General features: G+C 38.5%; 1 protein-coding gene across 1 annotated transcript; it reads left to right on the top strand.

Moving 5' to 3' along the window:
• The first annotated feature begins 5,590 nt into the window (after window positions 1-5,590).
• On the top strand, window positions 5,591-6,556 carry LOC120877045 (olfactory receptor 5T2-like). Its single transcript, XM_040259346.1, has one exon. The coding sequence runs from the start codon at window positions 5,636-5,638 to the stop codon at window positions 6,554-6,556; it is 921 nt and encodes a 306-aa protein (XP_040115280.1). The 5' UTR covers window positions 5,591-5,635.
• Window positions 6,557-13,883: the final 7,327 nt, after the last annotated feature.

Below are 13,883 nucleotides of genomic sequence, written 5' to 3'. Positions count from 1 at the left end.
CTTTCACATACATACATGACTACTGGAAAAACCATAGCCTTGATTAGATGGACCTTTATTGGCAAAGTAATGTCTCTGTTTTTAAATATGCTGTCTAAGTTGGTCTTAACTTTCCTTCCAAGGACTAAGCATCTGTTAATTTCATGGCTGCAATCACCATCTACAGTGATTTTGGAGCTCAGAAAAATAAAATCAGCCACTGTTTCCACTGTTTCCCCATCTATTTGCCATGATGTGATGCTGGGACTGGTTGCTATCTTAGTTTTCTGAATGTTGATCTTTAAGCCAACTTTTTCACTCTCCTCTTTCACTTTCATCAAGAGGCTCTTTAGTTCTTCACTTTCTGCCATAAGGGTGGTGTCATCTGCATATCTGAGGTTATTGATATTTCTCCTGGCAATCTTGATTCCAGCTTGTGCTTCTTTCAGCCCAGCGTTTCTCATGATGTTCTCTGCATATAAGTTAAATAAGCAGGGTGACAATATACAGCCTTGATGTACTCCTCTTCCTATTTGGAACCAGTCTCTTCCATGTTCAGTTCTAACAGTTGCTTCTTAACCTGCATACAGGTTTCTCAAGAGGCTGGTCAGTTGGTCTGGTATTCCCATCTCTTTCAGAATTTTCCACAGTTTATTTTGATCCACACAGTTAAAGGCTTTGGCATAGTCAATAAGGCAAAAATAGATGTTTCTCTGTAACTCTCTTGCTTTTTCCATGATCCAGCAGATGTTGGCAATTTGATCTCTGGTTCCTCTGCCTTTTCTAAAACCAGCTTGAACATCAGGAAGTTCTCGGTTCACGTGTTGCTGAATCCTGGCTTGGATAATTTGGGGCATTACTTTACTAGTGTCTGAGATGAACGCAATTGTGTGGTAGTTTGAGCATTCTTTTGCATTGCCTTTCTTTGGGTTTGGAATGAAAACTGATCTTTTCCAGTCCTGTGGATACTGCTGAGTTTTCCAAATTTGTTGTCATATTTAGTGCAGCACTTTCACAGTATCATTTTTCAGAATTTGCAATAGCTCAGCTGGAATTCCATCACCTCCATTGGCTTTGTTTGTAGTGATGCTTCCTAAGGCCCACTTGATTTCACATTCTAGGATGTCTGACTCTAGGTGAGTGATCACACCATCATGATTATCTTGGTCGTGAAGATCTTTTTTTGTACAGTTCTTCTGTGTATTCTTGCCACTTCTTCTTAATATCTTCTGCTTCTGTTAAGTCCATACTATTTCTGTCCTTTATCAAGCCCATCTTTACATGAAATGTTCCCTTGATATCTCTAATTTTCTTGAAGAGATCTCTAGTCTTTCCCATTCTGTTGTTTTCCTCTATTTCTTTGCATTGACCAATGAGGAAGGCTTTCTTATCTCTTCTTGCTATTCTTTGGAACTCTGCATTCAGATGCTTATATCTTTCCTTTTCTCCTTTGCTTTTCTCTTCTCTTCTTTTCACAGCTATTTGTAATGCCTCCCCAGACAGCCATTTTGCTTTTTTTGCATTTCTTTTCCATGGGGATGGTCTTGATCCCTGTCTCCTGTACAATGTCATGAACCTCATTCCATAGTTCACCAGTCACTCTATCTATCAGATCTAGGCCCATAAATCTATTTCTCACTTTCACTGTATAATCATAAGGGATTTGATTTAGGTCATACCTGAATGGTCTAGCGGTTTTCCCTACTTTCTTCAATTTCAGTCTGAATTTGGTAATAAGGAGTTCATGATCTGAGCCACAGTCAGCTCCTGGTCTTGTTTTTGTTGATTGTATAGAGCTTCTCCATCTTTGGTTGCAAAGAATATAATCAACCTGATTTCAGTGTTGACATTCAAGTAATGTCCATGTGTAGGGTCTTCTCCTGTGTTGTTGGAAGAGGGTGTTTGCTATGACCAGTGCATTTTCTTGGCAAAATTCTATTAGTCTTTGCCCTGCTTCATTCCACATTCATGACACCGTACTGATTAATAATTTCGTGGATATGACAGGATAAGCACAGGCAACAAAAGCAAAATTAGATAATACATCAAACTAAAAATATATGCAGCAAAGGAAAGAGTCAAACAGAGTAAGAAGGCAGCTTTCAGAATGGGAGAATATATTTGCAAGCCCTTGAACAGATGTTTTCTTCAAAGTAGATACACAAACAACAGGTTAGTATGATAAAATAATTAACATCGATAATTATCATGGAAATGTAAATCTAAAATTTTGTTATAAATCAGGGACCAAAGGACTCTATTTATTCAACAAATATTAGCATGCATCCAATCATTCCAGGACTGTTTTCTTTTTTATTGAGTAAATTGTCATGTTGCTATTTTGATCCAGGAGGTAATTAGGACATATTCCCCTTGGAGAATCTCCTGTGGTTTCATCAATAATTGAGTAAGTGGATATAAGCATTTTGAGCTACTTTTATTCACACTGTACCTAAACCTGCCTTTGCTGATCCACAGGTAAGAGGAAACTTCAGGTCATCTGCAGAATAATTTAATATTTGCAGAATAATAATAAGACATAATATCAGTATCAGATATGACATGTGATCCTGTTAGTTGTTGCCTATCCCATAGGTGAATAAATGCAACAGAGAAAATAGACGACATTATATGGTTTTAGTTAAATGAGGATGTGTGTATTTGTGCTCAGTTGTGTCCAGCTCTTTGCAGCTCCATGGACTGTAATCCACCAGGCTCCTCCGTCCACGGAATTTCCTAGGCAAGAGTACTGGAGTGGGTTGCCGTTTCCTCCTCCAAGGGATCTTCCCAACGAGGGATCAAACTTGCATCTCTGGCAACTCCTGCATTGGCAGTCAGGGTTTTTGCCGCTGCACCACCTAAGTGTATTCTTTTATTTACTTGATAGATGACAAATCAGTTTAAGCCAGAAACAACCATGAAAATGTCTTATTCCACACCCGTGGTGGATTCATGTCAATGTATGGCAAAACCAATACAGAATTGTAAAGTAAAATAAAAAATAAATAAATAAATAAATTTTAAAAAAATAAAAAAATAAACAAACAAACAAACAAACAAAAAAAGCATTTGTCCTATCAAACTATCTGAGGGATTATTTTTTGCTATAATGAGGAAAACAATTATCCTTTTATTTTTGCCTTTGTGATGTACAAGCTACATCAGATTACTACTGCTTCAGAATGTTTCTCTAGACTTAACATTTAGAAAAATCTTTGAAAAATGCATATCAAAAAGCATGTTTTATTTGCTGGAGGGGTGAAAAATGAGGGGAAAGGACAGATAGGGAATTTAGAATGGACATGTATACACACCAATATATAAAATGGATAATCAACAAGGACCTACTGTGGAGCACATGGAATTCAGCTCAATGTTATGTGGCTGCCTGGATGGGAGGGCAGTTTGTAGGAGAACAGATACATGTATGTGTATGGCCAAATCCCTTTGCTGTCCACTTGAAACTATCACAGCAATGTTAATCAGCTATATGCTTATAAAAATAAAAAGTTAAATAATAAAATAAATAAAAAGTCTCAAAAATGGAATGTTTTATTTCACTGAGAGGAGCAAGTGGGAGGTCAGTTTCTGAATAAAGCCATGGTATTATAGGAGGCGGTGAAAAGTGATGAAAAGCGGATGCATCATGGGGGGTCCTTGGGATTGGATCTTGGCTCTGACAGTTATGAGAGCTTCTATAAAGGGGAGATAAAGTAAAATGTACAAAAGCCCATTACTGTTGCATTTTTCCTCTTTTTGCAAGCTTTGTGTTTCAAGATTGGATCAATATATTGGAATATTTGCCTTCTATTAGCACTGTATTTTTTAGAAGAAGCTTTACATTGTTTTAGAAGTTGATCCTATATTATTAAAACCTTTGAGAATCATAGTCATTTCCTCTTTAAAATTCTGAGTCCTCTCAATATATTCTAATATGGACACAGTTACACCCAGTAAGATTTTCATTTTGGCATCCAGTAGAAAGCCTATTTGCAGAGAAATTTAGAAATGGAAATGGCAACCCACTCCAGTATTCTTGCCTGGAAAATTCCATGAAGAGAGAAGCTTGGGAGGCTACAGTCCATCGGGTCCCAAAAAGTTGGACATGACTGAGCACGCGCACACACACACATTTAACATGTAAGTATTTCACTATCTAAACTTAAACTCACTGTAACATAGAAAATGGAGAAGGCAATGGCACTCCACCCCAGTACTCTTGCCTGGAAAATCCTATGGACGGAGGAGCCTGGAAGGCGGCAGTCCATGGGGTCGCTAAGAGTCGGACACAACTGAGCGACTTCACTTTCACTTTTCACTTTCATGCATTGGAGAAGGAAATGGCAACCCACTCCAGTGTTCTTGCCTGGAGAATCCCAGGGACGAGGGAGCCTGGTGGGCTGCCGTCTATGCGGTCGCACAGAGTCAGACACGACTGAAGCAGCAGCAACATGGAAAACAGAATTATGTGATGTGTGTGTGTGTGTGTGTGTTGGTATTACCAGAATATAAAATTTACAAAGCTTCCTTACTCTCTAAAGAAGAAACCAGAGGCATGAAGAGTGAATAGGGGAATAAAAATCAAAATCAAATTATGTACATTGCATTTCTTCCTAGCAGAATATTGTTTTGGTGTGTATTAAAAATCACAAAACAAATACATGACAAGTAGATAAGGGACAAAATATCTGGATCAAGGATCTGATGACATATAGTGTAAAATTATTAGTTATAGTATTAATTTTGTAATCCAGCATTTGCTAATGTTGTAAAAATATATACATCTGGTGATTAAAGTTCAATTATATGGTCATCCTAAATGTGTAACCAAACAAGACATATTTAAAGGAAATTGTTTTACACGTTTATATTTGTTGCTTTGCATATTTAATTAGCCTGTGTGGCTGTGTATTATTTTATCTGCTTGAGCATGTACATGTATTAGTACTTTGAAGAGGGAAAACTTTAAAGAGCAATATTAACATTGCCCATGGCTTTTAATCATGAGCCTGGCCTGTGAACAAATATTTTCAGTTTCTAAATACTGTGTTATTTGTCTTGAACGAACTATATCATTGAAATGATGTTATGAATCATAATGGGGCTAATCATCTTGTGAATCAAACTCCCATTTAAAAATAACCATTCTAATATTATCAGAAATACTAATGTTCTGATTCTACAGTTGACTAGATAGTCATTGCAAGCCATTTTACACAATAACTGAAAGTTCTGGAATGCTGCTATTCTGTTCCAGTGATCTGTACACTGAGATGCCATCTTATGTGTTTGGATATCAGGGGGACATTATTTTTTATTTAGTCACTTGGTGTGTTTTAATGTAATTTAGTATGAGAACAGATAATAGGATGCAGTGACACATTGACCAGTTAACCTGCTGGTTTTATAAATTACATGGATTCATGAAGTAAGTGAACACACAGGTATTGGCATCGGATTGTCCAGTGAGCGGCACGGACACTTTGCTCACTGCTTTGTCTCCTGATCAGCAACTCAGAAATTAAACATCCCCCAAAACAAATTGAGAGCATATGTCACAATCCTTTAAGCCACATTACTGAGTCACAATGTTTTTATTATTTTGTAGTAAATGAATTGTAATTTTATGTTTAAATTTGTTCCATGAGGAGTCACTATGAAGAATACTACTGAAGTTACGATATTTGTACTGAAAGGCCTCACAGATAATTCTGAAATACAATTTATCTTATTTTTCCTGTTTCTAGCAATTTATCTCTTTACTTTGATTGGAAATTTAGGACTGATTGTATTGGTCATTGGGGATTCCCGGCTCCACAACCCCATGTACTATTTTCTGAGTGTGCTTTCATCTGTGGATGCCTGCTATTCTTCAGTAATTACACCAAAAATGTTAGTAGACTTTATGTCAAAAAACAAAACCATTTTGTTGCCTGAGTGTGCAGCACAGATGTTTCTCTTCACTACTTTTGGGACCACAGAGTGCTTTCTTCTGGCCGCAATGGCCTATGATCGCTATGTGGCCGTCTACGACCCCCTCCTGTATTCAGTCAGCATGGCTCCCAGAGTCTACGTGCCACTCATCATTGCTTCCCATGTGGGTGGTGTCTTGCATGCTTCTGTACACACGGTGGCCACTTTCAGCCTCTCCTTCTGTGCCTCCAGTGAAATCAGACATGTGTTCTGTGACATCCCTCCCCTCCTCGCTATTTCTTGCTCTGACACTCACACGAACCAGCTTCTGCTCTTCTCCTTTGTGGGCTCTATTGAGATGGTCACTGTCCTGATTGTCCTGATGTCCTATGGCTTCATTCTGCTGGCCCTTCTGAGGATGCGTTCCGCTGAAGGGAGAAGGAAAGTCTTTTCAACATGTGGCTCTCACCTAACTGGAGTGTCCATTTTTCATGGGACCATCCTCTTCATGTACGTGAGGCCAAGTTCCAGCTGTGCCATGGACCATGACATGATAGTGTCCCTCTTTTACAGCGTTGTGATTCCCATGCTGAATCCCATCATCTATAGTTTAAGGAATAAAGATGTCAAAGAGGCAATGAAGAGAATGTTCTGGAAAATTTGATTTAGCTGTAAAGCATATTTTCACAGTAAAAATTAAAAGTTAACAAAATTGAGGGTAAGGTTCTTCTATGCGTCAATATCAAGAAGATATGCTGAAAATATTTTTACATATGAATGCATTTCTTTTCTCCCTGGGTGTTTTAAAGCAAAGATCAACTCTCTACCTAAACTATATTTATATGCAGAAAAACCCATTTGCTATCATCCATGTGCTTCTCAGTATGTTCCTACCAACATGTGTATATGTGTATATATGCGTATATGTGTACATGTGTGCATGTATACATGTGTATATGTGTACATGTGTGCATGTGTGCATGTGTACACATGTATATGTGTACACGTGTACCTGTGTATGTGTGTATATGTGTACGCAGAAGCTGTACTGACTGACAGAACACTAGCACAGTCAAGGACATATGTACATATCATCTTTATTTTATAATGTTGTTTATTAGTTTATCCTCATATAACTTGGATATATAGACTCCAATTTGCATTTATAAATAGTATTATAATTATAAATGACTATTTTATCAAGTACTAATTAATCAATACCAAAACAGTAGTTGAAATGACTACATAACCTGGAGTCACTGGTACCTGACTTGGCCTCCATTCTTAGATTTATACATTGTCAATCATCTAATCCCAGTCTTTGGTTTGGGGACCAGAGATAATGTGTCCAAATTCCTGGTGTTACTACCGTTCTGATTTGAGGAAGCAGTTTCTCCTTATTTTAAATTCTTTCAAAGCACAGGCATTATATCCACCTTTGATTTCTCACAGATAATAAAGTCCATGCATTAACACTTACAGAGATCATGCTTACATTCAAAAATGAAAAAAGAAAACACATGGGTTAGAATGTAAGAGGTTGATTCAAAGGAAATTTAGCTTATACGTTGTTAAATTTTACTTTAAATTCGTGCATCCTATAAGATAAATCCACTGTTTAACATGGGTAATGGAAATGTAGTGTCTTTCATGCCATTTTTCTGTACATTTGTATCTGTGTGTGTGCTTCTTACAAATATTTTTGAAAGGAGAGCTTTGTGATCCTGGCACTGTCTTACAGTTTTGTCTGACCAAGATACGTTTATTATGTAACATACAGAAGATTTAGGAAATTAAAAAAACCCTCATACAATAAATAATAAGCTTCAAATGAGAGATCAAGGTGTAAAATAACACATCAATAAGAAGGAAATTGTAAAAAGGGAATCTTAACAATGTTATGTGTGTGTGTGTGGTCAGTTGTTTCTGACTCTGTGACAACGGGGACTCCAGCCAGTCAGACTCCTCTGTCCATGGGATTTCCCAGCAAGAATTCTGGAGTGGATTGCCATTCCTACTCTTGGGAATCTTCCAGATTCAGGGATGAAACCCACATTTCCTCTGTCTCCTGCATTGGCAGACATATTCTTTACCACTGAACCACCTGAAAGCCCAACATTGTTGTAAGAATGCTGAATCAATGGAGAGGTTGGCAGAGCCATGAACAAATGAAGGTATTGTTAACTCTGCCTGGTGCAGACAGTGTCATTGGTTACATGGCAGACAAGACTCAAAGGACAGCAGAGGAAGCAACAGCACAACATTCAAGAATTTATATCATTGTAAAAAGTGACTTCATGGTAAACAGTCTTTGGAACTTCCTTTCTATGGTCCATGATTTATCTGTTATTTTGTTAACTTTAGAGCTAAGAATATACCATAACTTTACTAATTTTAGGACTAAGTCAATGAAGAAAGAACAGTTGTGCCCTGCACTAAAGTAGTGAATATTCTAGAAAATGATATGTAGGTTGTCTCTGTTTCTTTATCAAAGTCAAAGTCATTTAAATAATCATATTACCATAAAACTGTGGACCTTGGAACAAAACTCTCATGCTTTATTTCGGAATTTCAGGACTGATATTGTAGACATTCACTCCTTCACTTATTCACCATTCATCTCTTTCAGTCAGTCAGTTAGCAAGTAACTTTTGAACATCTTCTGCTCAAAAGTAGATTTGGGGTTTATTTTAGAAGCTGTTAATACAAAGGCAATTTATTTACACATACTCTATATCCCACAATACTTATAGACCAGAAACTTGCAAAAGGAGAAAAGGAAAAGGATAAAAGGGAAAAATATACCCAACTGAATGCAGATTTCAGAGAATAGCAAGGTAAGAAAGCCTTCTTAAGAGAGCAATATAAAGAAATAGAGGAAAATAATAGAATGGGAAAGACTTCAGATCTCTTCAAGAAAATTGGAGATATTAATGGAATATTTCATGCAAAGATGGACTGCAAAGAACAGAAACGTCAAGGGCCTAACAGCAGTAGAAGAGATCAAGAAGAGGTGGCAAGAATACACAGAACATTATACAAGGAAGTTCTTAACGAGCCAGATAACCACAACAGTGTGCTCATTCACCTAGAGCTAGATACTGGAGTATGAAGTCAAGCGGGCCTTAGGTAGCATTACTACAAACAAAGCTAGTGGAGGTGATAGAATTCCAGTTGAGCTAATTCAAACCTTAAAAACTGATGTTGTTAAAGTGCTGCACTCAATATGCCTGCAAATTTGGAAAACTTGGCAGTGGCCACAGGGCTGGAAAAGGTCAGTTTTCATTCCAATATCAAAGAAAGGCAATGCCAAAAAAATGTTCAAGCTACAAAACAATTGCTTTCATTTCACATGCTGCCAAGGTAATGCTCAAAATCCTTCAAGTTAGGCCTCAACAGTGTATGAACCGAAAACTTCCAGATGTACAAGCTGGATATAGAAAAGGCAGAGGAACCAGAGGTCAACTTGTCAAACATCTGTTGGATTATAGAAAAAGAAGAGAATTTTAAAAAAAAATCTACTTCTGCTTCATTGACTTTGCTGAAGACTTTGTTTGGATTGCAACAAACTGTGGAAAATTCTTAAAAAAAGTGAAGTTGCTCAGTTGTGTCTGACTCTTTGCACCCTATGGACTGTACCCTGCAAGACTCCTCTGTCCATGGAATTTTCCAGGTTAGAATACTGGAAAGGGTTGCTATTTCCTTCTCCAGGGAATCTTCCTGACCAAGGGATCAAATCCAGGTCTCCCACACTGCAAGCAGACTCTTTATCCTCTGAGCCATCAGGAAAATTCTTAAAGAGATGGGAATACCATACCATCCTACCTGCCACCTGAGAAATCTGTATGCAGCCAAGAAATGTTTAGAAACGGACATGGAACACTGAACTGGTTCAAATATGAGAAAGGAGTATTAAGGTTGTATATTGTCACCCTGCATATTTAACTTATTTGTAGAGTACATCATGCTAAATACAGGGCTGGATAACTCACAAGCTGGAGTCAAGATGGCAGGGAGTAATATCAACAACCTCAGATATGCAGATGATACCATTCTAATGAAAAAAACCAGCAGGAACTAAAGAGGTTGAAAGAAGAGAGTGAAAATCAGGCTTAAAATGCAACATTCAAAAAACTAAGTTGATGGCATCTGCTCCCATCAGTTCAGTCACTCAGTCGTGTCTGACTCTGTGACACCATGGACTGCAGCACGCTAGGCCTCCCTGTCCATCACGAACGCCCGGAGTTTACACAAACTCATATCCATTGAGTCAGTGATGCCATCCAACCATCTCATCCTCTGTCAACCCCTTCTCCTCCCACCTTCAATCTTTCCCAGCATCAGGGTCTTTTCAAAAGAGTCAGTTCTTAGCATCAGGTGGCCAAAGTATGGGGGCTTCAGCTTCAGCATCAGTACTTCCAGTGAATATTCTGGACTGATTTCCTTTAGGATGGACTGGTTGGATCTCCTTGCAGTCCAAGGGCCTCTCAAGAGTCTTCAACACCACAGTTCAAAAGCATCAATTCTTTGGCACTCAGCCTTTTTTTTTTCTCCCCAAAATTACTTTTTCTTTCTTTCTTAATTTGTTTAATATAAATTTATTTACTTTAATTGGAGGTTAATTACTTTACAATATTGTATTGGTTTTGCCATACATCAATATAGTCCAACTTTCATATCCATACATGACCACTGGAAAAACCATAGCCTTGACTAGACCGACCTTTGTTGACAAAGTAATGTCTCTGTTTTTTAAAATTCTGTGTAGGTCGGTCATAACTTTTCTTCCAAGGAATCTTTTAATTTCATGGCTGAAGTCACCATCTGGAGCCCCCCAAAATAAAGTCTGTCACTGTTTCCATGGTTTTCCCATCTGTTTGCCATGAAGGGATGAGACTAGGTGCCATGATCTTAGTTTTCTGAATATTGAGTTTTAAGCCAACTTTTTCACTCTCCTCTTTCACTCTCATCAAGAGGCTCTTTAGTTCTTTTTCACTTCCTGACATAAGGGTGGTGTCATCTGCATATCTGAAGTTATTGATATTTCTCCCGGCAATCTTGATTCCAGCTTGTGCTTCTTCCAGTCCAGCATATCTCATGATGTACTGTGCATATAAGTTAAATAAGCAGGGTGACAATATACAGACTTGGGGTGTTCCTTTCTTGATTTGGAACCAGTCTGTTTTTCCATGTCCAGTTCTAACTGTTGCTTCCTGACCTGCATACAGATTTCTCAGGAGGCAGGTCAAGTAGTCTGATATTCCCATCTCATTATGAAATTTCCACAGTTTGATGCTATCCACACAGTCAAAGGCTTTGGCATGTTCAATAAAGGAGAAGTAGATATTTTTTCTGGAGCTCTCTTGCATTTTTCCCTCATTAAGAATAAATCTGCAATATAGATAGCTCCAGAGAACTGCACTCAAGTGATTTAATTCATTCTAAAGAGGATCTCAGACCGTCCAGAGCTCTAGATTCCTCTTTTCTGGGTGTTTCTGGTCATCTATGGACTGACCCTGGCAGGGAACCTGGGAATCGTCATCCTCACCAGCATGGACTCTCAGCTTCAAACCCCCATGTACTTTTTCCTCAAGCACTTGGCTATCATCAATTTGGGCAATTCTTCTGTCATTGCCCCTAAAATGTTGGTTAACTTCTTGGTTACAAAGAAAACCATATCTTCCTATGCATGTGCAGCCCAGCTAAGTGGATTCATAGCTTTTTTTTTTTTTTTTTACTTTTTGACCAGCCTAGTTTTGTTTTTTGCTCCATTCTTTTTATTATTTTATTTTTCTATTATTTTTAAAGATATAATTCACATGCCTTAAATTCACCCTTTATTTTTTATTTATTTATTTAAATTTATTTATTTTTTATTTTACTTTACAATTCTGTATTGGTTTTGCCATACATTGACATAAATCCACCACGGATGTACATGCGTTCCCAAACCTGAACCCCCCTCCCACTCCCCTCCCCATAACATCTCTCTGGGTCATCCGATTCATAGCTTTTGTTGTGGCTGAGATTTTCATGCTGGCTGCTGTGGCCTATGACCGCTATGTGGGTATTTGCAGCCCCCTGCTCTACTGGGTGGTGGTTTCTCCAGGGATCTGCCTTCTCCTGGTGGCCCTTATACATGTCTGCAGTCTGACCACAGCACTGACGATTTTTCCTGTGTGTTTACTGTGTCATACTGTTCATCCAATGTGATCAACCATTTTTATTGTGATTATGTCCCTTTGTTGCTGCTGCTGCTGCTAAGTCGCTTCAGTCATGTCCAACTCTGTGCGACCCCATAGATGGCAGCCCACCAGGCTCCTCTGTCCCTGGGATTCTCCAGGCAAGAACACTGGAGTGGGTTGCCGTTCCCTTCTCCAATGCATGAAAGTGAAAAGTGAAAGTGAAGTCGCTCAGTCGTGTCCGACTCTTTGAGACCCCATGGACTGCAGCCTACCAGGCTCCTCCGTTCATGGGCGTTTCCAGGCAAGAGTACTGGAGTGGGGTGCCATTGCCTTCTCTAGGGGATCTTCCTGATCCAGGGATCGAACCCACATTTCTAGTGTCTCCTGCATTGACAGGCTAATTCTTTACCATAGCACCATGTGGGAAACCATAATTCTATGTACTTTTAGTCTATTATTTATAAATTTAACAGATGCATAACTGTATCTATTTTCTCGGTTTATGGTTAGTTTTTTTTTTCCTATATTAGTGGTTATTTTTCTTTAAAACTAAAATTTTAAAGCATAAAATTTATTTTTGTGATATTGAATTATGTTTAAGAATCTCTTCAATGCTGAATGATACACACACACGCATGCTCACACACTATTCAACAAAACACTTGCATAGTTTGGATTTGCAACTATAACTAATATCAGTGAACATGGTTTAGTTTTGATGTTTAGTAGAAGGAACCACATGAATAGCAGCGAGGAGAGTATCCCAAACAGGAGAAATTAGAGCAGAGATAGGCATAGGGATAAACACAATAAGGGCTTCCCTGATGGCTCAAGCAGTGAAGAAGAACCTGCCTGCAATGCAGGAGACCCAGGTTCGACCCCTGGGTCAGGAAGACCCCCTGAGGTAGGAAATGGCAGCCCACTCCAGTATTCTGGCCTGGAGAATTGCATGGACAGAGGAGCCTGGCGGGCTATAGTCCAGGGGTCACAAAGAGATCGAGACACTGAGCTACTAGCACTTTCACATACAGGTAATATAGGTAAGAGAAGTCTGCACAAGAACTATTGAATTATAATTTAAACTTAATCCCAATTCAGAAAAGTATCATTAGGTTGGACTCTAAATCTCAGAAGGTTGTCTTGGATTTAAAAATAAGGATGCTCCTTTAAGAAGACAATGAGTTTTTGCAAAATTTGTGATTAAAATTAATAAATACAAATGAGCGAAAGCAGGAAAGGAGAACACTACATCTTAAAGTTATCTCTGAAGGACACATGTCCTTGCAATGAAAATGAGGTCTGTTGGAAACAAGGCTTAAACATGCATGTAGAAGAGACCCTTCTGTAATGAGGTTCTTGGGCCTGAGCATGAAGAGTGGGGGTTTCTGCAGGGGCATATCAGAGTTGAAAGGGTCCAAGGAACAGAGAGCTAAAATCTGAGTCAGCGCCAGACCTGTAATCAAATCCATAAAAGTGGATTGGGGCTCAGCTGTGGAAAGAACCGAATACACAGGCCAGTTATACACTACTCTCTGAACTGTGTTTGTATTTTTTAATGTGTGATCGTGATAGATGTCAATGCTTGGACTTTATTTTCTGTGAGAAATTAAAGATTTGTTTAGGACTCAAACTCTGAATGAAATAACAAAAATGGAAGAAATGCACCCTTACCAATCAGCACGGTAGTTAACACCAGGAATTGGAGCATGTTATCTATGGTCCCCAAACCACAGACTGGGATTAGATAGCTGCCAATGAATAAATCTAAGGATACAGCAGAATGCTTTGAAATGAATTCAGATACCA

This window comes from Oryx dammah, unplaced genomic scaffold, assembly GCF_014754425.2.
Source record: "Oryx dammah isolate SB20612 unplaced genomic scaffold, SCBI_Odam_1.1 HiC_scaffold_17, whole genome shotgun sequence".
In the NCBI taxonomy this organism is placed as follows: Eukaryota; Metazoa; Chordata; class Mammalia; order Artiodactyla; family Bovidae; genus Oryx; species Oryx dammah.
This window is presented reverse-complemented; position numbering and strand designations above follow the sequence as displayed.